The sequence below is a fragment of the Panthera pardus genome, unplaced genomic scaffold (assembly GCF_024362965.1).
Source record: "Panthera pardus isolate Hobbes unplaced genomic scaffold, ASM2436296v1 HiC_scaffold_8, whole genome shotgun sequence".
Taxonomy (NCBI): domain Eukaryota; kingdom Metazoa; phylum Chordata; class Mammalia; order Carnivora; family Felidae; genus Panthera; species Panthera pardus.
Window position 1 is genome coordinate 96,180,232 of NW_026527013.1, and position 25,159 is coordinate 96,205,390.

At 38.8% G+C, this 25,159-nt stretch overlaps 1 protein-coding gene across 2 annotated transcripts; it reads right to left on the bottom strand.

Annotated features, from left to right (window-relative positions):
• Positions 1-1,125: 1,125 nt before the first annotated feature.
• On the bottom strand, positions 1,126-20,508 carry SAMD9L (sterile alpha motif domain containing 9 like). Of its 2 annotated transcripts, XM_019443316.2 has the most exons (4): positions 20,302-20,508; positions 16,614-16,811; positions 11,408-11,512; positions 1,126-6,213 (listed from the first exon to the last, which is right to left on the bottom strand). In XM_019443316.2, the coding sequence occupies exon 4, from the start codon at positions 6,191-6,193 to the stop codon at positions 1,421-1,423; it is 4,773 nt and encodes a 1,590-aa protein (XP_019298861.2). In that variant the 5' UTR covers positions 6,194-6,213; positions 11,408-11,512; positions 16,614-16,811; positions 20,302-20,508; the 3' UTR covers positions 1,126-1,420. The 2 variants fall into 2 exon arrangements, with proteins under 2 accessions (XP_019298861.2, XP_019298862.2); XM_019443317.2 differs by lacking the exon at positions 16,614-16,811.
• Between the last annotated feature and the right edge of the window lie 4,651 nt (positions 20,509-25,159).

Here is a 25,159-nt window from a genome sequence, read left to right on the forward strand (position 1 = left end):
GTATTGCTAAATGTTGTAGCCCAGGCTTAGCTGAGCTATGAAGGTTTAAGGGTCCAGCCTATGTCCAGGGGTGTGTGGACACTTGGAAGCCCACCAAATGGACAGGTGGGCTGCAGAAAAGGGAGGCAGCAGTCTGGAGCAAGATCAGCAGCAGATGTGGCTTCTAGCAACAGGGGCATGTTTGTGGACCATGTGAGCATTCCCCAGAGATTCACAGAAATACTGGTGAAAAGAACCCTGATAGGGAATAGATCTCTAGATGACAAGAGGAATTGGTTTTGCAACCTGGAATATCTAAGTTACTAAGGAGATAGGAAGTAGATAAATAAACATGTATTTGTTAAGTATTTAATTTAATCTATATTAGCAGTGTTTTACCTTATAGGCAATGGATATCTCTTAAAATCCAAGCTCTAGAATGCTGTTCGAGGCTGTTCTGCTTGGTTTAAGTCTAGGGCCAAGCTTCTAGGATTGCCTTCTGGAAAGTTGGGAACACATATTGCCATGAGGAAGTTATGGCAGGGGCTCTAGGGTCAGGGAAGACTTTCTGGTGGAGTTGATTCAAACTGAGTTGTGATGGACAAATCAGAATAGTCATATGGAAAATGTTGGATGAAAATAAGGGAATATTTGATAGAGAAAATAGCGTGTATATAGCACAGGTTGAGAAGTCAAAAGAGAAAAGAGGGCAGTGAATGGAAAAAAGAAGCCAAGGGAGATGGGCTCTAAAGAACAGGTGGAGATAAGACTATGTTGACAGGAAACAAGAATGGCCGTAGAAACAGATTTATCTGTAAATGGGAGGAAGGGGGCAAAGGGAGTTCAAGCTTGTGACTACTTTGTTTTCTGTTTCCCCCTCCTGAAGCAAGAAGTTGGGAGAAGGGCAAGGGGTACAAGGAAGTGTGTATTTATATGGATAGGTAGAGGGGTAGGTGGAAAAGAGAACAAAATATTTACCCTCTATACATTTTTATTGATACCAAGAGGAGGTAGGTGGCACTATGGTGTGGATCTCTGGGTCTGATTTCCAAACACAGGAGGGGCTTTTCCTTTCATATTCGTCTTATTTAAGTCTCTGCTTTCACAGTGAATAAATAATTCACAATCCAGAATATTCATAAGTGATAGAATTAAAACAGATTTTATTGATCTATAGCCAGCTCTAATGTGACCAGTGAATACCAACAGAATATACATCTGAAAATGCATATTTAAAACAATGAACAGTCAACTCTGCTGTGTACCAAACTCTGTGTAGACACACTTCATGCCCTCAAAAATTATAATTCATTCAGGGAGACAAACGCAGAATCTGTGATTGCAGATAAGCCAATAATGTTATTAAAATGCCATGGGAATAGAGAGAGGGAATAAAATCACAGAGAGAGATGAATAAACATATTTGAGTTAATATGTCTTTTTAAATTACTTCTATGTCATATGCTAGAGGGCCTTCCATGGAAAATCCTAGGTAGAAGGACACTCTTTCTATGTTTCCACCGCTTCTGAGTGGACCTGAATAAACAGGTGTTACTGGTATTTTAATTTTTTTCTCTGTTCCATATTCCATAGAGATTACCTTGCCTTCAGCCTGACCAGTTAGACGACACAGGAGGTCTTTGACTTCTTTTTTTTTCCAAACGTCACCACTCTGCCCGAGAGAATTTATATTTTGTACTTTATTGAAGTATTGTTCTATCTCAGCTTTGTGAACAAGACTGTGGAGACCCTTCTTCTTCCCCAGATAAAAGAGTGTGCTTGCCTGCTTGGACCTGCACATGCTCCTGTACTGTCTCTTGAAGGTTCTGTTTAAGGATGAAACATACTTTTCCATTAGTTTGGAATCTTCATCTAGGTCTTGATTTTCTGGCCAGAACAGAAGGCAGGCCAAGAAATAAGGGTCTGGATATTGATGACTTAGTCCTATGACTTGCAACACTTCTCGGAGCTGTTTTTTCAGTGTGGTAAGTGGTTGAATGGATTTGGAGTGGGGTTTTAGGCAATTAAGAATAATGTTGGCTAAAATGAAATTTAGTTTCTCCTTTGCCAGGTGTTTAGTTGGGTTTTGCTTCAATAGGAAAAAATATTTGTTCACTATATTTTCCATATTGGTTGCAGCATCTTTGTGATTTGGATTAAGATATTCCAGGAGTCCAGAAAACCTATCTGCTTTCAAAGCTTCTAAACCTTTCCTGCATTTCTCTTCTTGGAGAAACTGACTCTCTTTGCCCTGTAATGGACCGAAATCCAAATGGCAGAAAAGTTCCATGTATTTCCTGAAACAACGAGTGATTTTTTTGCGTAATGAGATTTCTACTATTTCTTTTTGGGTGTTCTTCATTTTCAAAAGAACAATATAATCATCAAGGAAGTCAAAGCACCTTTTCAAATCTGATTGTAAATCTTGTAAGTAGGGTGTGAACTTGCTGAGAGCCAAATAATATTCACATTTTGGATTTATGGGAGTAAGTCCCTTTCCTGATAAAAATTCTACCAGAGCTTTTTTAGATAATTCATTTTCTTTGAGGAAATAGGGAGTGAGCTGGAGAATCTGAATAGTGTAAAGACCAACTTCGATTTCACCCAAGAAACCGGCTGTATTGTATGTGTCATATTTTCTTTGCAACTTCTGTGGTGCCCAGGCCTCTGTTTCATAGCCTTTCCTCTCAGTTTGCTCTTGGGATTTTTTGAAAGCTCTTGAGGCATTTTCAGCAGCTTCCAGGAGGTATGTTAGGTCATTAACAGTAATCAGATCATTAACAGTAATATCCTTGGAGTTCTTCCTTTCATCCAACCACCATTTGATTTGACTTTTGTAGACTTGACCAAGTGTATCTGAGATATAGGAATTTTTAGATGCTCTCTTCTTGGCCTGATTTGCCCAATCCAGAGCAATATTAAAATTCTTTTCTTTAATGTAGAAATATCTTGCTAAGGCCTGACAAATGAATGCATTTTGTGGGAATCGAACACTCCCTGCCACCAAGACCTTTTCAATTTCTTCATTCTTTAAAGCTTCGATTAATGGGGCAAACAAAGTGTCTGTTTCATCTCCATACTCCTTGCGCTGTCTTGTAAGCAGAAGAGTTTGCACATCATGTTGAAATTTTTCTCTTCCTATTCCAGAAACATAGAATAAATTTTCATTTAAGATCTTCAATGCAATTTGACATTTAGTCAAGTTATAGCTTTCTTCTAGTTCTTTCAGACAGAAAATGGCAATCAAAGGATGAATGATGCGCACACCTGTGTATCTCCCAAAATCTGCAACTTCTGTGTTTATTAGAAGTGTAGAATAGGCTCCCATCTTATCCTCTAGGCTTTCAGGTTCCCAGGGTATACTAGTGTATATGATTCCCAAAAATATTTCACACTGTGACACTGAAATTGTAGAATCAGTAACATAAGAGTTGAGTAAAGCCAGGAAGGAGATGAGTTGTGCTTCCTTGCTGTCAACATTCTGTCCTTTTAGGATATTCTTGACTACCTTTTCTATGTACATTTCATTAAAATTGCTCTTCATGATCATGAAGGAATAAAAGTTTTCACAGTTCTTGTGTTGCTTTTCAATTTCTTCCAGTTTAGCCTCAAAAGCTCTTTGTTCCTTAGGAGAAAGTTGGTAGGTTAGTGCAACACTGTCTGCTAATTTTGCAGTCTCATCAGGATTCTGGGATCTCATGCAGTTGAGGATAATTACCAGTGTTTTTTCATATCTCAAGCCCTTCTCTGCTAAAATGGAATCGATGGCATTCTGTAGGACATAAACATTTTCCTGGTCTTCAAAATCATCCACAAGGAGAAGTACAGGAAAGTAGTCTTCATGGCTGGTTGCCTTATAGGTAATCAGTTTGGTCACTTGTTCTACAATTTCTTCAAAGTCAGTTGTTTTGTTTTTTAACACAGCACATCTAAAGTTTTTCTTTAGGTCCCAGAGGACATTCATAGCTAACGTAGTACCCCCACAGCCTGGATGATGATAAAGATTGATAATTTTTGCAAATACTGGTTTAGGAGAGTCTGCCCAGCACTGTATCAGATCTTTAAGCTTTTCATAACTATCTCTTTTGACAAAAGCTGAAGAATAGTTTTCAGAAGAAAAATAGAAGTTCCACCAGGATACTTTGCCACCTCGATAAAAGTGTTCCTCTTTTGATGTCTTAAATTCTTGGAATTTAGATTTATCTTTCTCTATGTCTGTGTCTTTACACTCATTTTCACAGAGGATTTCCAGTGCAGTCAAGATATCCTCTTCCTTTTTCTCTAAGATAACGGAAGAAAATCCATGGGAAGGCAAAAATCTTCTTGATGACTGAGTCACTGGTTTTAGTTTAAGAATAGTACTGTTTATCAGTTCTAAATTTAAAGTGGAAATACTGTGGTTTGTTAATTCATCTGCCATTGTCAGTCTTGTTTGTAGCAGATCTTTCCATCGTTGATAAATCTGTGAGTTTACACAGATACACAATATATTTTCCATTCCTCTGAGAGCTTGATAGAAAGCACAGAAAGTTTCAATGAGGGGATCTCCTGGGCTTTCCACTGGAGAGAGTAATAGAAACACTACCAAAAATTTCCCTCTTGTCATTATATTTTCATCTGTGAGAAATAAAATCAACTTTCTGACTTCAGAAGCTCTTTCTCTATGCCATAAGTGTGGTTCTAGAGGCTTATGGCTCTCATTTTTCAAGTCTGATCTGCCATTGCAGAAGATCCAGCTGGGCTGCTGGTAAAGATTTAAACTAGAAATTTTCTCCCTTATGTTATTTGTCTTTTCTTCAAACTGATTTGGAAAGTGAAGATTTGCTACTCGGCTTTTTTTGTAAGCTTTGGCCACCCCCTTGCTCACAGATTCAGGATCAAACTCCAACACAGCAAACCACTTCATTTCCTTTAGAAAATCTAAGTTATTTGTTTGGTTTGGATGGCATTTATTTGTTACAAGAATGTACCAGCTGTAATATGAATTATCCAGTGAGTCTCGGTTGCCTATGAGAAGTTTGATAAGCTTTTGTCCTTCACTCTCCTTCTTATTTGCCTTCACCTCATATTCTTCTTCAGCCTCTTTTCTAGATGCTGCTAGTGACTTTAAATTTTGTAAAAATGCTTTGTAAGCTATATCCCGTTGCTTAACATTGGCCAGGATATCCTTAGAGCTGGCCCCATCTCTCACAAACAGTGAAGGATCTTGGTTTGGTTTCCATGTTTCATTTTTACAGTTCTGCATCCTAATTAAGAAATACTTTTCTTCACATACAGAGTGTTTTGGAATAACATCTACTTCTATGACAAATCTGTCAGATGGTGTATTGTTCTGCAGTAGAACTTCCACAAACCTTGGTTCCCGAATGCACTTCTTGGCTTCATTGACATCATCTTCAAAGTATTGTCTGATCGTTATATTGAAGTGGTCAATGAAGGCATCTTTACTGGTGACTTTCACCCCAACAATTTGTCCATGGGGTTTGTTCTTAACTCCAAAATGGATGGTGCCATTGGTGCGTGAATTAATACAAGCTGCTGCAAATCGGAAGACTTCATTGCTAAATTTCATCTTAATGTCCTTTTCTGTGGCTGCTTCTGTATTTGTGAGGGCTTTGAACTCATGTATTGGGTCTATGAGATTGAGTGGGCCAGTTTCAGGTTGTAGAATACTATGTTCTATGTAACGTTGGCTGTTATGGAACTGATCAAAAGGATATGGCATACAAGTCAACTGTTCAGTTTCTAGCTTATCCTGATTTTGGTCTTCAGTGGTTGTTCCTCCATTTAATGCATCTTCTTTCGAAAGAATTGATTTTTGTTTTTTGGTATCTCTGATCTCTCTGAGATCATGATTAAAATTGGGTAACCCTGATTTTTCATCTTCCTTTTTTGTCTGTTGTGGCTTTTTTGGGTGTTCTTGTAGGGATGGTTTTGTATGATCTAATGGTCCAGAATCCTGATTGTTACTTTCAGGGTACCTATTATTCAATCTGTTATATGTCCGTTTTATCAAAAGTGCTGGACCCCGTGGTAGCCCCATTTCTCTAAGGTCCATCTCAGTTAATTCCTGCAGGACTAATCCAGTTACTTCTTCATCGATCAGAATCTGCCCATATTTCTCATCAATCTTAAGGTCTTTGGTTACCCATTGTTTCACATGCTCTTTGGTCCAGTTGTTGGTCACTTCGGGTAGCTCTACTTTTTCACTCATTTCGAGCTTGCAGTTTTTTCCTTGGAAAAAGTAATACGATAAGCATTTTAGTATTATGCTTAACGATTGAAATTACATAGTCAATTATGTACATAATTTTACACAAACAACATATATAAAATATTGTTCAAGAATGACTCTTAAAACTAGTTGATACTGGGGTGCCTGGGTGGCTCAGTCAGTTCAGCGTCCGACTTCAGCTCAGGTCATGATCTCACAGTCTGTGGGTTTGAGCCCCGCGTCAGGCTCTGTGCTGACAGCTTAGAGCCTGGAGCCTGCTTCCGATCCTGTGCCTCCCTCTCTCTCTGCCCCTCCCCCACTCTCACTTTGTCTCACTCTGTCTCTCAAAAGTAAATAAATGTAAAAAAAAAAAATTAAAAAAAAAAACTAGTCGATACTAATGTTTTATAGTCCCAATTAGTGCCCTTGTTTCCTAGGTGATTATAATTATTATCATGAAATGAGCAGTTGCTTCCAACTAGGGTCACATACACCTTTATCCATATAGTAATTATCCCTTTTAGGTTTAATTTGGTTAAAGTTGGGGTTTTGTAACTGTTTTTTGAATTTTTTTTAAATTTATATTTGACAGAGAGAGACAGAGTGTGAGTGGGTGAAGGGTGGAGAGAGGGAAGGGAAGTCACAGAATCTGAAGCAGGCTCCAGGCTTGGAGCTATCAGCACAGAGCCTGACGGGGGGCCAGAACCCATGAACCACAAGATCATGACCTGAGCTTAAGTTGGAAGCTCACCTGACAGCCACCTAGGTACAACAAGCGTTTTTGTAATTTAAAACCAGAATTTTAAGTAACAAGACATTGATTCCCATAGCTGAATATTGCAAATAAACTTTAAATATAAAACCAGATAAGTGGAGGTGGGTTGGGGAACAGAAAACTCCTTTCTCAACTAGGAAGATGGCCATCTTTGTTACATAGCAATGAAGCAATCAGCTACCTCATCACCTACTGTCTTTTGGAACTCAAGCTATTAGGCCACCAAGACAGAAAGAGATGTGGTAGCAAAATGTTAGGGAAGTCAATTTGCTTGGCTAATTCTTGTGGCTCTCAGAGATACCAAAAGAGTTAGCTGTATTTCAAACTGGCCTGGCCTGACTGAAATTAGATAAGAAAAATAGTATGAGTTTTTAACTTTGTTAAAACGATTTCAGCCTATGAAGCAACATTTTTCCAGGTATATCTCCTGAGACAAGGGAAACAAAAGCAAAAATAAACTGTTGGGACTCCATCAAAATAAAAAGCTTCTGTACAACAAAGGAAACAATCAATAAAACTAAAAAACAACCTACTGAATGGGAGGAGATATTTGCAAATTACATACCTGATAATGGGTTCATATCCAAAATATAAAGAACTTATATGGGTCATTACAAACAACAACAACAAATAATCCAATTAAAAATGGAGAGAAGACATGAATAGACATTTCGCCAAAGAAGACATACAGATGGCCAACAGACATATAAAAAGATGCTCATCATCACTTATCATCAGGGAACTACAAATAAAAACTGCAATAAGAAAGGAGAAGAAGATGGCAGCAGAGTAGGAGGACCCTAGACTCATTATGACTCATGAACACAAGTAGTTAACTATCAAATCATCCTAAATATCCCAGAAATTGACCCCAAACAGCAGAATATACATTCTTTCAAGTGCTCACAGAACATCCTCTAGAATAGGTCACATATTAGGTCACAAAATAGGCCTCAAGAAATACAAAAAGATTGAACTCATACTACATATTTTTTCTGACCATGACACTGTGAAACTAGAAGTCAACCACAAGATAAAAATTGGAAAGATCACAAATACATGGCAGTTAAACAACATGCTAGTAAACAATGAATGGGTCAACCAGGAAATCAAAAAAGGAACTAAAAAATACATGGAAACAAATGAAAATGAAATCTCAAACAGTCTTTGGGATGCAGCAAAAGTGGTCCTAAGAGGGAGTATATACAATACATGCTTACCTCAAAAGCCAGAAAAATCTCAAATAAACAGCCTAATCTTACACCTAAAGCAGCTAGAAATAGAACAACAACAACAAAAAAGCCTAAAGCTGGCAGAAGGAAGGAAATAATAAAGATTAGAGCAGAAATAAATGATATATAAACTTAAAAAACAATAGAACAGATCAATGAAAGCAGGAGCTGGTTCTTTGAAAAAAAATAATAAAATTAATAAAATAAACCTCTAGCCAGACTTATCAAAAAGAGAAAGGACCCAAATTATTCACCATGATCAAATCGGATTTATTCCTGGGTTGCCAAGTGGTTCAATATTTGCAAATCAATCAATGTGATATGCCACCTTAATAAAATAATGGATAAGAACCATATTATCATTTCAATATATGCAAAAAAAGAGTTGACAAGCTACAACATCCATTCATGATAAAAACCTCAACAAAGTAGGTCTAGAGGGAACATACTTCAACACAATAAAGACCATATATGAATGGTCTAATATCATTATTAGATGATTTTATTAGATTTTTTATTTTTTATTTTATTAGATTTATTATTAGATGGAATTAGATATTCCAACAGCTAATATCATCCTCAATGGGGAAAAATTGAGAGCCTTTCCTCTACAGTCAGGAACAAGATGGGGATATCCACTATCACTACTGTTACTTAACATATTACTGGAAGTCCTAGCAACAGGACTTAGACAACACAAAGAAATAAAAGGCATCCAAATCTGTAAGAAAGAAGTAAGACTTTCACTATTTGCATATGACATGATACTCTATACATAAAACCTGAAAGACTTCACCAAAAAAAAAAATGCTAGAACTGATAAATGAATTCAGTAGAGTTGCAGAATACAAAATCAATGTACAAAAATATGTTGCATTTCTGTACAGCAATAATGAAGCCACAAGAAGAGAAAATCAATCCCATTTTTAATTGCACCAAAAACAATAATATACCTGGGGATAAACCTAACCAAACAGGTGAAAAAAACCTGTACTCTGAAGAATTTAAAGCACTAATGAAAGAAATTGAAGGTGACGCAAAAAAAAAAAAAAAAAAAAAAAAAAAAAGGAAAGACATTCCATGCTAATGGACTGGAAGAACAAATATTGTTAAAATGTCCATGTAACCCAAAGCAATCTACACATTTAATACAATCCCTATCAAAATACCAACAACATTTTTTCATGGAATTAGAACAAATAATCCTAAAATTTGTATGGAACTGGGGTGCCTGGTGCTCAGTTGGTTGAAAATCCAACTCTTGATATTGGCTCAGGTCATGATCCCTAGGTTGTGGGATTGAGCCCCATGTTGGGCTCCATGCTGAGCATGGAGCCTGCTTGAGATTCATTCTCTCTCTCTGCCCCACTCCCCCAGTTGCATGCTCTTTCTCTCTAAAATTAAAAAAAATTTTGTGTGTGTGTGTAACCACAAAAGACCTCGAATAGCCAAAGCAACCTTGAAAAAGAAAAAGCAAAGCTGGAGGCATAACAATTCTGGACTTCAAGTTATATTAGAAAGCTGTAGTAATCAAAACAGTGTGGTACTGGCACAAAAATAGATATGTAGATCAATGGAACGGAATAGAAAACCCAGAAATAAACCCATAATTATATGGTCAATTAATCTTCAAAAAAACCCAGTAAAGAATATCCAATGGGAAAAAGTCTCTTCAACAAATGGTGTTGGGAAAACTGGACAGCCACATGCAAGAGAATGAAACTGGACCTCTTTTTGCACCAAGCAAAAATAAATTCAAAATGGATTAAAGATCTAAAGGTGAAACCTGAAACCATAAAAATCCTGGAGGAAAACACATGCAGTAACTTCTTTCTATATATGCCTCCTGAGGCAAGGGAAACAAAAGCAAATATAAACTATTGGGACTTCATCAAAATAAAAAGCTTCTGTATGGCAAAGGAAACGATCAACAAAACTAAAAGGCAACATATGGAATGGGAGAAGATATTTGCAAGTGACATCTTATAAAAGGTTAGTATCCAAAATCTATAAAGAACTATGTAGACTCAACATCACAAAAATGAATAATCTAATTAAAATGGGCAGAAGACATGAATAGACATTTTTCCAAAGAAGACGTTCCAGATGGCCAACAGACATATGAAAAGATGCTCAGCATCACTGATAATCAGGAGATACAAGTCAAAACTGCAAGGAGATTTCCCCTCACACCTGTCAGAATGGCTAAAATTAACAACACAAGAAACAATAGGTATTGGTGAGCATGTGGAGACACAGGAACCATCTTGGACTATTGGTGGGAATGCAAATTGGTACAGCCACTCTGGATAACAGTATGGATGTTTCTCAAAAAGTTAAAAATCGAATTACTCTACAATCCAGCAATTGCACTACTAGGTATTTACTCAAAGAATACAAAAATACTAATTCAAAGGAATATATGCACCTCAATATTTATAGCAGCTTTATCTACAATAGCCAAACTATGGAAACAGTTCAAGTATATATCAAATGATGAATGGATAAAGAAGTGGTAAATATACAATGAAATATTACTCAGCCATAAAAAAATGAAATCTTTCCATTTGTAACAATGTGGATGGAGCTAGGGAGTATTATGCTAAGCTAAATAAGTCAGTCAGAGAAAGACAAATACCATATGATTTCACTTTGCCTTCAGTCTGCAGGACATACCTAGTCCTGAGCCAATTAGCAGAACTATGAGCTACTGGCACAATGAACATTAAAAACATATTTCATATGATCGATTCCATTCACTTTACAGTGTAGATCCAAGAGGTCTTTGAGGTTCCATAAGAATTAGTGCACATATCGCAACCAGAAATAAATATCATTTGTTTATTCACTCGACAAATTTTTATTGAGCACCTGTTAGGCATCATGCTCAAGAAAAATAGTGGTAACCAAAACAGATGTGGAGTTTTTTCATAGTACTTATAATCCAATGGAGCAAATTTAAAAAAGAAAAAAAAAGCCACACACATACATTCAAAACAGTTTATAATAATAAATTGTGATCGTGCTTTGTGTAAGACTCAATAACGGGCAAAGGACTGGGATCTGTGAGGAGGGGAGGAATGTCACTATGAAGAAAGTGGGGACATTGGACAGGTGAAGTTAAAGTGGGGCTTCTGGAGTAGGGTGGGAGGCAGGTAGAGGGAACAAGTCTGGGGGGCAGAGTGAAGAGAGTAAGGCATAGTCTACCTGGTAGGACTTCCAAAGTCCTATCTACAGGGTCCAAGGAGATGGGTGTGGTGGTGCTCCACAGTGGGCTGTCCGTGCTCCTGCTCCCAGATCCAGGTACTGGGTCTGCCAAAGAGAATTCCAGAGCAAAGGGAATTACTGACCAGGAGATGACTCCACACACCCCAGAGCCTGGATCCTCCTGCTTCCTCTGCAGAGGTCCTAAGTGTCATTTCAGATAAGGCTGAAGGGAGGGGTCCTGCCTTACCTGTTTACAAGCACTATATGCGGAATAGTAGAAGCAGTTATTAGTAAACATAATCCTAATGAAAGATTTTTTGAGGTCACTTTGGAGAAAAGTTTGAATAAAAAATGACTACTGTATTATTTTTAAATTTTTAAACTTTTATTTTTGAGAGGTGGGGGAGGGAGGGGCAGAGAGAGAGAGAGAGGGAGACAGAGGATCTAAAGCGGGCTCTGTGCTGTCAGCAGACAACCTTATGAGGGGCCCAAACTAATGAACCACGAGATCATGACCTGAGCTGAAGTCGACGTTTAACCAAACTTGCTTTTTTATATATTTAAATATATGTTGACCTCCTTTTGTAGGTAGCTGAAGGGAAGAGGCACTCATGCCCTCAGACACTTCCTGTCACAATTTTTGGTGGCTCAAATGATCCTTCAATACACTTTCTCCCTCTTGACTGCCTCTTGTCTAATGATCTTGACCTCCCCCCAACTCCAGTCTTAACAGTCACATCATTGACCTTATGATAACTGTTACGGGTTGAATTATGACCACCTCCCTCAAAAAACCTATGTGTTTGTGATAGGTGAAAGGAAAGGGCGTCACTTATGTCAAGAGGTTTTAAAATGGAGCCATTAAGGAGATGGGCCATATACATGCCCTCACTGGAGGAACCATGAACTTTTAAACCTGGCCCAATCAAAAGTATTCCAAGGACTTAGCCCAAATTTTCTACTTGCTAGGAAGAGGTTTTACTTAGTGATAGCCTTAGCAATCAGTTATATTCAGTCAAGATTAGCTTTCTGCCACCAAAAACAATCAAAAATTCTTTTTTAACATTAAAAAATTTTTTTTGTAATGTTTATTTTTGAGAGAGAGAGAGAAACAGTGTGATTGGGGAGAGGAAGAGAGAGAGGGAGACACAGAATCCGAAGAAGGCTCTGGTCTCTGAGCTGTCAGCACAGAGCCAAATGTGGGGCTTGAACTCAAGAACTACAAGATGGGCCGAAGTTGGACGCTTAACCGACTGAGCCACTCAGGTGCCCCTTTAAAATTTTTTTTTTAATGTTTATTTGTTTTTGAGAGACAGAGAGAGACAGAGCATGAGTAGGGGAGGGACAAAGAGAGTGGGAGACACAGAATCTGAAGCAGGTACGAGGCTCCAAGCTGTCAGCACAGAGTCCGACACAGGGCTCGAACCCAGAAACTGTAGATCGTGATCTGAGCTGAACTCAGACACTTAACCGACTAAGATCCCCAGTCAAAAATCCTTTGTAAGCAACATTATGAATATGAGCATTCCCTTTTTCCCTTAAAACCCCCTGACTTTTGCTTAGTGGGACACTATGTGGGTTGCTACCTAAATCTGTGTATCCCAAAGTACATATTCTTTGGTCCCAAATAGACACTCTTGCTTAATTATTACCTCCTGACAAGTTTAGGTTGATGTGACAAAGTCCTAGCCCCACTACCTTGGAATGCAGCCCTTTTGGACATAGAGTCATTGCCGATGTTTACAGGAAGCCATTAGAGTGGGCCCTAATTCAGTATAACTGGTATCTTTATAGGAAGGGGAAATTCAGACACAGAGGCACACACACACATGAAGAACACCACGTGCAGAAGAAGGCAGGGATAGGGGTGATCTGTGAGCCAAGGAATGCCAGAGATTGCCAGCAAACCACCAGAAGCTAGAAGAAAAGCAAGGAACGTATTCCAGTTTACAGCCCTCTGCGGGAAACAATCTCACCAACATCTTGATCTTGAAGACTTCCAGCCTCCAGAACTGTGAGATAATACATTTCTGTGATTTAAGCCACTCACTTTGTGGTACTTTGTTACAGCAACCCTAGCCAACTAATAGAATCACTAATGGCTACAAGCCTTCCAGCATCTCAGATTCAAATACCTCCCTCCTGCATCTCCTCACTGCTTCTCCCTTGTAACTAGCTTGACTTTCTTTGTTCATTCATTGTAATCACTTGCTCTGTCCTCCCTCCTCTTGTACTCTGTCTGTGTCAACTCGGTGGAACATGGCTGGACATGACCCTCCATAACCTGCCTGGTCTCACTTTACAGTCATGACCACTGTCCTCCAGCAGGCTGTTAAATGCTCTGAGCTACCATCCTGTTTCCCTGCTATATTCACTCTCTCACTGTCTTAAATGGCTATTTCACACATTCACACAAATCTCCAACACCTCCTCACCATTGTCACTTTCTGCTATAACCCTGCTTCCTATTGCAACTAGGAAACTGAAACAATCAGAAGAGAGCTTCCTTGAGCTCCTAAAACCACATCTACCACTGTACTGCTTCTTGACTTCTCTTCTGTTACTAAGTCCATACATTCTATTTTAGTTTCTGTTCTTTGAACAGACTGTCTATAACTCCCTGCTCTAGAGAGGAGACCCACGCATCTCTGGGCATCTCTTCTGGAAATGCTCTTGTCATTCTCCACAGATGTGCTCTGTCCAGGTCTGTGGCAATATCTTCTCTTAGTCAGAGTCCTTTCTCACCTTCTCCTCTGGGTACCCCGGATATTACAAGGAAAAGCTCTAGATTTTCTCTTCTGATATAGCCAGTGAGTATACCGATCCCACTAGACTCCAGCACTCTACAAGGAGTGTGTGTCCATGTATAATGTGGGGATGTGGAAGGGCTGGTCTTTGAGCCACCTGCCAGGGAGACATTTTCTCCTTTATTGTTTGAATTCTGCTGGGAATTACAGGGAGATGGGAGCACTCTTCTCAAATTGGAAGTGCATCTGTCCTCCCCAAATCTGTTTTTAATCTGTACTTTATCTCACAGGTTCCCCACTGTTCAAAGATGAAGACCCTTTATAACAGTAAAAACTTTCTCAGCTGCCCACTACTATGATGAGAGCTGAGACGATTCATAATGATTTGAAGTTACTATATATTTGGTAATGCTTTCACATAAATTTTGCACTCTGTCAATTATACAAGCATCTTATATTGTCTGTGATCCATATTTGGATCATTTATTTAATTCAAGATGACCATGATTTGGGCAAAATGCTTTAATAATGCTTTGGTATAACTCTTTGGCCCAATAAGTGTATTATTCAACCTTGTTTTGGGTGATGATTCCTTAACATTTATGTAGAACTTTGACATATTTCACTGTTCTGAGGCTGACAAAATCATTTCATGAACATTATCTGATTAGATTCATGTCCTGGAGTGTTGGCATATTTTTTAAATATGAGGGACCTTTATGTATAACAAGAAGTTACATAGTATAAATAAAGGGGAGGGGTTGTGATCAGGAAAACAATGTTGTGATTAATTATGTCTCCTCTCAGCCAACCTGTTTTCATTGTATAGGAGCATGGGACAGAACCAGTGCTGTCTTGGTTGTTGTTTGCTTTTGTTCTGCTTCTTCAAAAGAAAAGCATGTAAAACCTTAAGGTCTGAAATGGATAAAGGTGTTGCTCTGCTTGGAATTGGGGAGAAGACCTCTACCTTATCTCCTTTATTATGTTCTGGGAAATTTTGAACCCCAGAGTTCTCCTTATGAGTACTCGATTCAGGACCCCTTCCTTCCTTCCTTCCTTCCTTCCTTCCTTCCTTCCTTCCTTCCTTCTTTCCTTCCTTTCTTTTTCTTTCTTTCTTTCTTTCTTTCTTTCTTTCTTTCTTTCTTTCTTTCTTTCTTTCTTTCTTTCTTTCTTTCTTTCTTTCTTTCTTCTAGAGAGAGGGAGAGAGAGAAAGGAAGGAGAGAATCCCAAGCAGGCTCTGCACCATCAGCAGAGAGCCTGACACGGGGCTTGATCTCACAAACTGTGAGACATGACCTGAACTGAATGAAATCAAGAGTTAGACACTTAACCAACTGAGCCAACCAGGCGCCCTCAGGACCCATTTCTTAAGGACTTTTATTTTCTCACTTTGGGGTTGATCAGGAAGGATCAAACCAAACAGCTTTTAGGGCAAGCAGTGGTACCCACCCCTGCCTCCAGGAAGCTGGGTCTCAGCAGCCCACAAGTATCTTTGCCTCTTGTAAAGAATGCTCACAATTGGAGATCAGCAAGCCTACTGTTCTTCAGAAATGAAACTGCCAAACAAGTTGGTTATATTTTCTGGAAGTGCACGTTAAAATGATGTATTTCCTCCCATAGTCTTTGTACAAGCTAGTTGTAAAGGAAAGCCTTAAATAAAATGATTAGAGGTGCCTGGCTGGTTCAGTCAGAAGAACATACAACTCTGGATCTTGGGGTTGTGAGTTCAAGCCCTATTTTGGGTGTAGAGATTACGTAAATAAATAAATGTTTTAAAAAATAAAATAATTAGACTTCGGTGGGTCTAATCTTTAACTTTGATATCATCTTGAGTTATACAAGACAGGGTTTGACATAGCTGCACATGGCTATAATTTTCTACACAGGTTGCTATGCTTCGATTCCTGATCCTCTGATCAACATTTTACTTAGGTCTTTCTAGACTCATCTCTGGAGACTTCCACTTTCAGAAACACTCTGCATCATGGTAGTTGGAAGGTTTCTTTCTTAAAGAATTCTTCAGGGGCACCTGGGTGGCTCAGTTGGTTAAGTGTCTGACTTCGGCTCAGGTCATGATCTCACAGTTTGTGAGTTTGAGCCTCGCGTTGTGCTCTGTGCTGACAGCTCAGAGCCCGGAGCCTGCTTCAGATTCTGTGTCTCCCTCTCTCTTTGTCCCTCCGCTGCTCATGCTCTGTCTCTCTCTGTCTCTCAAAAATAAATAAGCGTTAAATTTTTTTTTAAGAATTCTGCAGCCAGTGCAAGTTACATCTAGCGATACATACATGTTACAAACAGGAATATTTCTCATTCCTTTAAAGTCGTTTCATTAGAAATAGCTCATGTGCACTTGAAAATATGTTCATTTTCAAAGTTCTACTCTATGTTTTAGACTTAGTTTTTAAAGACAGCTTTTTAAAGAAATTTGATGAAACAGGTATCTTTAATGATTAGAAACTCACCGAGACTTTTCTGAAAACTTCCTTTTTATATCAGCAACTTGAAATAACTCTTTGTGAGGTTCTTTGATCTCAAGCTATTAGATTAGTTGTCTTTTCTTGAAAATTTGCGAGAGTCATGTCCTGGAAAGCATCTGTGAGGAAATACAGATGTAGGCAGAACAGATCTGGTCCTTTTCCAGTTTGCCTTTTGTTGAGAATCTGTTACATCAAAAAACAAAATGATATCACAGAAAATTAAAATGGAATTGATTGGATTGTTGCTTAGGAACTCTGTGAGACAGATTTTACCCCTAACTTCCTATTGTGAAAAGTCAAACATGTACAAGATTTGAAAGAATAATGAAAAGAACATCCTCAATTAAGATGGCATCACCCCCTGTATTTAAATACTTTTTTTTTTTAATGTTTATTTTTGACAGAGAGAGAGAGACAGAGCATGAGCGGGGGAGGGGCAGAGAGAGAGGGAGACACAGAATCTGAAACAGGCTCCAGGCTCTGAGCTGTCAGCACACAGCCCGACGCGGGGCTCGAACTCACAGACTGTGAGATCATGACCTGAGCCGAAGTCAGACGCTCAACCGACTGAGCCACCCAGGCGCCCCTTAAATACTTTTAATGAATTAAACAAACATCCAAAAATCTGTTGCAGGCATTCTCTTCCCCTTCTTCCACATTCCACATTCAATGTGGTGCAAATCCCGTAGGTTGTCTCTCTAAAACACATCTGGCATCTCCACCACTACCAACCCGTCCAAGCCCCCACCTCTCTCCTGGATGTCAGGAGCAGCTCCCTCACTTGTTTCACTCTTGCTCTTATTGATCCTGCTGGAGACTTCTCAAAATAGCAGCCAGAGTGACCCTGTTCAAATGTAAATCACATGCTAATATTCTGTTCAGTCCCTCCAGTGGCTTATCATTTGACTCAGAGTGAAAGCTGAGCCCTTTATTATAAACTATAAGGCCTCACATGACCTGGCACCCTGTTACCCTTCTGATATTAAATATTTTTTTCATTTCCCTTTCTAAAGCTGGTCCAGCCCCTTCTTGTTTCTTGCAGGAAGAACCTACTTCTGCTTCTGGCATTATCCTTGCTTCCTCTCTGTGGGATGCCCTCAGATACCTGCAGGGCTCACTCCTTCCCTTTGCTTATGTCTTTCATCACATGTCACCTTCTTACTGAGGCATGGTTGGCCAGCCTGCTGAAAACTTTATTCCATCTCCAGTATTTCCTGTTCTTCCTCTGTTATTTTTTTCCCTTAAATATATGTACTTGGGATTTATCACAATAAAGTATTCCACATACTCCTACCTATTTATCTTGTTTCTTTTTCTGTCCCACCCATTATTTCTGTGTACTTCATGAGGATCAGGAGTTTTTACATGTATTTACTATTTTACAGTGCTTAGCACAGAGTAGCTTTTAACAAAAAATTTGTTGAATGAATAACATTTTCTCAGAGTAGTTTAAAGTAACAAATTTTTGACAACTCTTGAATTAGCTATGTCTGTGGGTCAAAGGACCAAACGACTGCTCATTTCACTAGGGCAGTTCTTTCACTCGGTTTGAATCTCACACAGAAATCTAGACATTCTTACTGGGCTGTTCGTTAGGGCGAGAACTAGTTCTAGCTTCAATCACCTGGTCACAAGGAAAGAAAAGGAAATTTTGTCAAAAGGAAAGGAGGGCTAATAAGTATGTTTTCTCCTTCAGTCCTTCTAGGTACCCTAGTTTCATAATATCCTGTATCATTTCTGCTGTGTCACTCACAGTTTCCAAATAAGGTCATTTCTCATACTGGACTAGGTCTCTCTCTCTCTCTCTTTCTTCCGGGTCCTCAGTGTCAGAGCCTCAGCACCTCTGCTGTTCTCATCTGCTGCCTCTGCTCTGGAAAGCTGATCTCCTCGTGAGGGACTTACCCCTTCCCACAGACACACCCTGCTCAGATCGGCTGCAAAACTTCTCTTAGCCAGAGTTCTCTTTCAGTAATTTAACCGTCCACCCTTTCTCTGGATATCCCAAAGACTGAGAGGACAGACTTAAGGTTTCTCTTTTGTTTTAGCCAGTGATTATAGCAATTCCACCAAGGCCCAACATTCTAAAGTTTATTATTTTTAAAATTTTTCGTAATCTCTACACGCAATGTGGGGCTTGAACTCACGACCCCAAGATCAAGAGTCACATGTTCTTCTGTGAGCCAGCCAGGCACCCCTTTTAATTTTTTTAACTTTATTTAAAAAATATTTTTTAAGGCCCAACATTTTAGAAATGAGGCAGCACATCAGAAATTTCCCTCTGCAGTATATCCCTTCTTCTTACAGCTTTTATGCCTCTATACAGCCAGCAACTCACTGTGTGCTGTGTCCAGTGCTGCAAGGGTAACTTTGTGCCACCTAAGAGGTGGCAGCTTTCTCTTGCTTCAGATTCTGCCAGTAGATACCAGGGAGATAGAAACACTGTTCTCAGATAAGGTCACAGACATTTATTCCCCAAATCTGGAGTCTTTCCTTTTGTTAAATGGAAAAATCGGCAATACCTTGACTTAATATGATACACTAAACTCTTTACTAATATCTTGGACCTATTATAATGTCAAAAGGTTCTCAACCTCCCTCTCCTCTCATGACAGCAGTTGTGAACATATAATGATTTGAACTTACTATATTCAATAATGCTTTTAAAATAGTTTGTACCTTATCAGTTATAAGAGCATCTGCATATATATTGTTGGAGCTAAGCAAAGATCAAAATGACTGGTGTGGACAAATTTTGAGATTGACTTGACATAACTCTGGCTTCCTGGGGGCCCTCATCTTCCTGTTTTGAAACAATTGTGAACACAAATCTTATCAGTAATACCATTAATTATTAGCAAAGGAGCTACAGGATGCCATCCTCCAGCAACTGCTCCAGTTTTCTCTCTTTAGGTGTTGAACAAGAAATACCAAATCATCAGAGTGCATGGTTAGGGTCAAGCACTGGTGCCCACCCACCCTCATCTCAGGGGCGTCCTCAGAGCATCCCAGATATCTATGCCCCAAGCAGTCCTGTTCCGTAGGACTCAGAGCTGATCATCAGGGAGAGGCTGTGCAGGATTCTGATGCTAGTCTGGGAGGGCTACACATCTCCCCCTGCTGGTCTGAAGAAACGAAACCATACACAACACAAGTTAAGTTTCATTTCCTGGTTAAGTTTCCATTTTCAGTTTTTAACTAGATTGCTGTAAAAAAAAAATGAATGTGAAGGGACTTCTTACAAAGAAAAATAGTCTTTGGAGAGTGTTATCTTTGATTAAATGTAAAGCTTCTAATAACATCTTAAGTTACGGAAGACAGAATTTTACAGTTTCACATGACCACAGGTTCCTTTACAATCTTTAACGTTTACATTCCTGAACTTTGCATTGTTTTTCTGTTGTCTTTCCTACTGCCCTGTGGGACCATAAGGTTCTCACCACTACAAGTACACTTAACGGTACATTTCTTTCTAGAAAAGCATTCACAAAGTTAGCCTCAGTTAAATATGTTGCTACATATTTAATCTATTGATATTTCTAATTACTTTCAACATTTTTACAAGCAATCATTTATGTATAAACACAAGTATTTATATAAAAAGTACAGCTGGGATTTTAAAAAATAGCCACACCATCGGCAGAAAATTTAAAGGTTTACTGATTCTGTAACTTACCAGGATTTTCCTGAAAACTTCTTTTTATATTGAAAAGTTGAAGCTGTTGATTTCAACCTTTGTTTTCTTAATCCTTTCCTAGTGGGCAGGAGAAATAAGATTGTAAGATCCTTTTAGAAATCCAAACAATGAACTTGTGGAGTTCTCTGGTCTCCCAATACGCCGACTCCTCTGACCGTGTGTGAGATCAGCAGTGAAGAAGCCGAATGAGGAAGTTAGAAATGCAGTCAGTTTCAGTTTTGCTCAGGAATGGTTTATTTGGACTTGGAAGGATGTAAAATATCAAAAAGTTAACACCTCATAAAATTATCAAAAAAATTTGAACCATTGCTTAGAAACTATTCATCAGACAGTATTTTAAGTCATAAGAGTTCAGAAATTGTGGTGGTGGGGACCCTATGGAAAAAACATATAAATACAGAAGAAAACATTAAAATCTCAATGTGATTTAAGTGCCTGTTATGGGATGAAGTGTGCTCCTCCAAAATTCATATGTTGAAGTCCTAACCCTCAGTACCTCAGAACGTGACTGTATTTGGAGATAAGGTCTTTAAAAAAGTTTATTTATTTATTTTGAGAAATAGAGCAAGACAGTGCAAGCAGGGAAAGGGCAGAGAGAGAGGGAGAGAGAGAATCCCAAGCAGGCTCTATGCCCAGCACAGATCCTGACACAGGGCCTGGTCCCATGACCCTGGGATCATGACCTGAGCCAAAACCAAGAGTCAGATACCTAACTGACTGAGCCACCAGGTGCCCTGAGATAGAGTCTTTAAAGAGATATTTAAGTTAAAAAGAGGTCACTAGGGTGGGCTCTTATCTAACATGACTGGTGTCCTTGTAAGAAGAGATTAGGATATAGACACACACACACACACACACACACACACACACACACACACACAAAAGACTACATGAAGATGCAGGGAGAAGACAGGCATCTATAAGCCATAGTGTTTCCCAAAGTTGTCACACCAGTTTACAGTCCTATTAGTAGTGTTAGTAAGAGTTCTCCTTATTCTACATCCTTGCTAACTCTTGGTATTATGAGACTTTTTTTTTAATGTTTATTTATTTTTGAGAGAGAGAGAGAGAGAGAGAGAGAGAGAGAGAGAGCGAATGGGGGAAGGGCAGAGACAGAGGGAGACACAGAATCCAAAGCAGGCTCCAGACTCTGAGCTGTCAGCACAGAGCTTGACACCATGCTTGAACTCACGAACTGTGAGATCATGACCTGAGCCAAAGTCAGACACTTAACCAACTGAGCCACACAGGTGCCCCTAGAGACTTTCTAATTTTTGTCATTCAAGACCATGTGAAATCCTATCTTGCTGTGGTTGTAATTTCCATTCCCTTATTATTAGTGAGGTTGAAAATTTTTACGATGGTGCAAAAGTGATATGCATTCAGTAGAAGCCATACTTCAAATTTTGAAATATTTTTCATAGGTTTAGGGCTATTTATGCTTCCTCTTCTGTGAAGTTCCTGTTCACGGTTTTTGTACATTTTTCTATCAAATTAGTCATGTTTTTCTTATTTGTTTTAGGATGCTTTACTATATCAATTCATACTAGAAAGTTGCCAGTTAAAGAAAATACTAGAAAATTTCCTGCTAAGACTCTTTTGTGAAAAATTTCAAAACACTTGGTACCAAGATGTTTATACAAAGATATTTGCTGAAGCATGTTGATAATAGCAAAGAAAAATTGGCAGTACCCTAACTGACTATAAATAGGAATTGGTAATATAGTCATATAAATGAAATACAGCCATTAAAATTTTTTTAAAACAGAATGATTTCCAGAATCCAAGGGAAATAATTCAGGAGTAGGATAGGGTATATTGTACACTCCTGTTTGTGTAAAAAAATTTTTTAAGTATGTAACAATATATAAACATAGACTCTGCATACACACATGTACACATAAGCTGGTATAGGCATAAAAACTTTTGAAAGTTAGCAGGAAATTATATCATTACATCTGACAAAAGAGACTGGGGCTTAGGGATAAGAAGAAATTTACTTTTAACTATATTTCTTTCTGTTCTATTTTTTCCATGTCATCTATTACTTTTATTTATATTTTATTTATTTATGAAAAATTTGGACTTGTTAGAATGTATGATATAGATATACACGTGTAGGAAGAGTGAGAAGTCTTGGATCATTCCGAAATTTTTAAATTTGAGAAACAGGTCGAATGGTGGCCCAACAAATCAAGGATGGGAATACAGGAAAAACATGTTGAGGGGTCAGGATTATGAGTTAAGATTATTTTAAACTTGTGTCAATTGTCCTGTCTGTTGCTTCTTTTATATGTAATATTCTCCAGTGAAAAATTTATCATTGAGCTCATCTTTTCATAGCAGCAAAAACAGAATGGCAACTAGGGCCTGTTGTTTGTTTAAGAGATCACAGTGTGTTCTGGGAAGAAGATGAATGGGCAACCCAAAACTACGATAACTATGACAAGTATAACCAGGCTTACATAATCCAAAAGATTAACAGCTGGAGAGCAGATGTCAGTTACCATTTAGATAATTATGTTCCTATAGCCAGTTTTGAGGTCTAAGCCAACTTGCTCTTCATAAAGTCCCTGTAGTGCTATAACAAATAAATATGATAAATATTTCCTCAGTTCTCCCCCACAGGGACATGCACTCATTTACTTGAATGTACAGTGAAGAAAGAGGATTACCTAGACCTCTTGAGGATTGTTGGATATAAGTTCTGAGATGACACTAATGCCAAGGATCCAAAATGCCACTGTGGTCCTCTGGTTAGAGTGGGGGCTCATGGAGGAAACAAATAATAGAGTCATGGCACAAGTCCATCTCACAGGTAGATCCAATGCATTTGCAAACTCACACTGGTTACTTCTCCAGTCCAAGAGTACACAACTGTGACAAAGATTCTTATCAGCTCACAAAACTCTTACATTGGTTTCATGACCTATCAAACAAGTGTCATTACAGTAGAGTGGACCAAATAGAAGCTCCTAAAGTTGCCCATACATCCTCCTGCCAAGACAGTGAATAAGGAAGCAATATGTTATCCTGAGGAGAGTTGCAAAGATTAGCACTCCTATCAAAAACATAGCAAAAGAGTGAGTAGTGGGCCTCATTTCTCCGTTCAAATCTTTTATATGACCCTTGCAAAAGTAGATAAATCAAGCATATGGTGGTGGACTATCATAAGCTCAACTAAATGGTAGTCCCAACCATAGCTGCTCTGCCAGATTTGGTATCTCTACTGCAACTGATCAACACAAACTCTGGGACTTGATATGCAGCTCTTGATCTGGTTAATGTATTACTTTCAATCTCTGTCAGTAATTGCAGTCAAAAACAACTTGCATTTAAACTGGAAGGAGAACAATACATATCCATGCAGTTGCTCTGGATTACAGTAAGTCTCTTAATGTAGTTTTAATATGGTCTGCAAGAACCTGGATCATGTGGCTATTTCATAAAACATATTTGTCCACTATGTTGGTAATATCACGCAAATTAGTCTTTCTGTATGGGAAATAGCAAATACTCTGGATTCCTTAGTAAGACAAATACATGCCAGAAGGTGAAAGATGCACCACACAAATTCAGGGCCTTGTTATATCAACAAAGTTCTTAGGGATTATATGGTCTACAGAGTCTAGGTAGAGGAAGAAGAAGTTCTGTAGAAGATCCAGAGTGTGGTGTAAGCTGCTCTGCTATTCAGGCATGTGGCCCAACAGATTCCATGATGCTAGAGCTATCCATTGTGGATAAAAATCCTTCGTAGAGTCCCTAGAAAGGCCTAATATGAGAGACACATGCAGATTCTCCAGGGTTGTGGACTAGTAGCAGGACTTTTGTAGCAGAGAACTACTTGATGTTTGAAAAAGATCTGTGGAAGAGACTGAGTGCCTGACCACTGGACATTGAATGATTATGTGACCAGAGTTTCACAACACAAGATAAATACTATCAGATCGAATGAGTCATGCAGTCAAGCTCATAAAATAGCATTCTGTCAAATGATAGAATAGTACATTTAGATCATATCTGAGGACATTCAGAGGTCACGAGTAATTACAGAAACAGGTGTATTAATATCTGAAACAGGCCCAGAATTCAACTCATCTATCTCAATTGCACTGTTGACTCTTCCTCAAATTATCTATATGACATCATGGGTGATTCTTCATGACAACTGAGAGAAAAGGTAGAAAATGAGGCTCAGTTCACAAATGAGTCAGCTCAGCATATTGGTGCTAATCAAAAATGGACCGTTACTAACCTACAGCTACACTCAACAGTAACCTTGACAAAAAATAATAAAGAAATCCTTTCAGTGGAAGGGATATAAGCAGTGCAGTTGGTCATTCATTTGTATAGAGGGGGAAATGATCTGAAGTATGGATAAACATGGACCTCACCCCCTACCCCGAGCAGTCACATGGCTTAGGTGGCTGTTCAGGAGCTTCAAAGAGCAAAATGGAATCTTGGAAACAAGGGAGTTTGAGGAAGAGGCATATGAATGGATCTTTGGGAGTGATCACAAACTCTGTGGATCCTTTTGCCTAATGTTATGTCCACCAGAGAGCATCCACTGAAGAGAAGGCACTAAAAAACCAATCTGTCTTACCAGACAGAGCAACTCATGTCTGCGCTTCTGTTCCCAGTCACTTCACTGCTTATATAATAGGCCCTTGAATGCAGTGGCCATCATGGCAGGTTTGAAGGCTATTCATGTTCCCAATAGCATGAACTCTTCTTAGGACGCTGGTTCTAGCTACTACCCCTGCTTGTTGACCTACCTGCCCACAGCATAGATCAGTTCTGAGCCCTCAATATGATACTGTCCTTTGAAGATACCAGC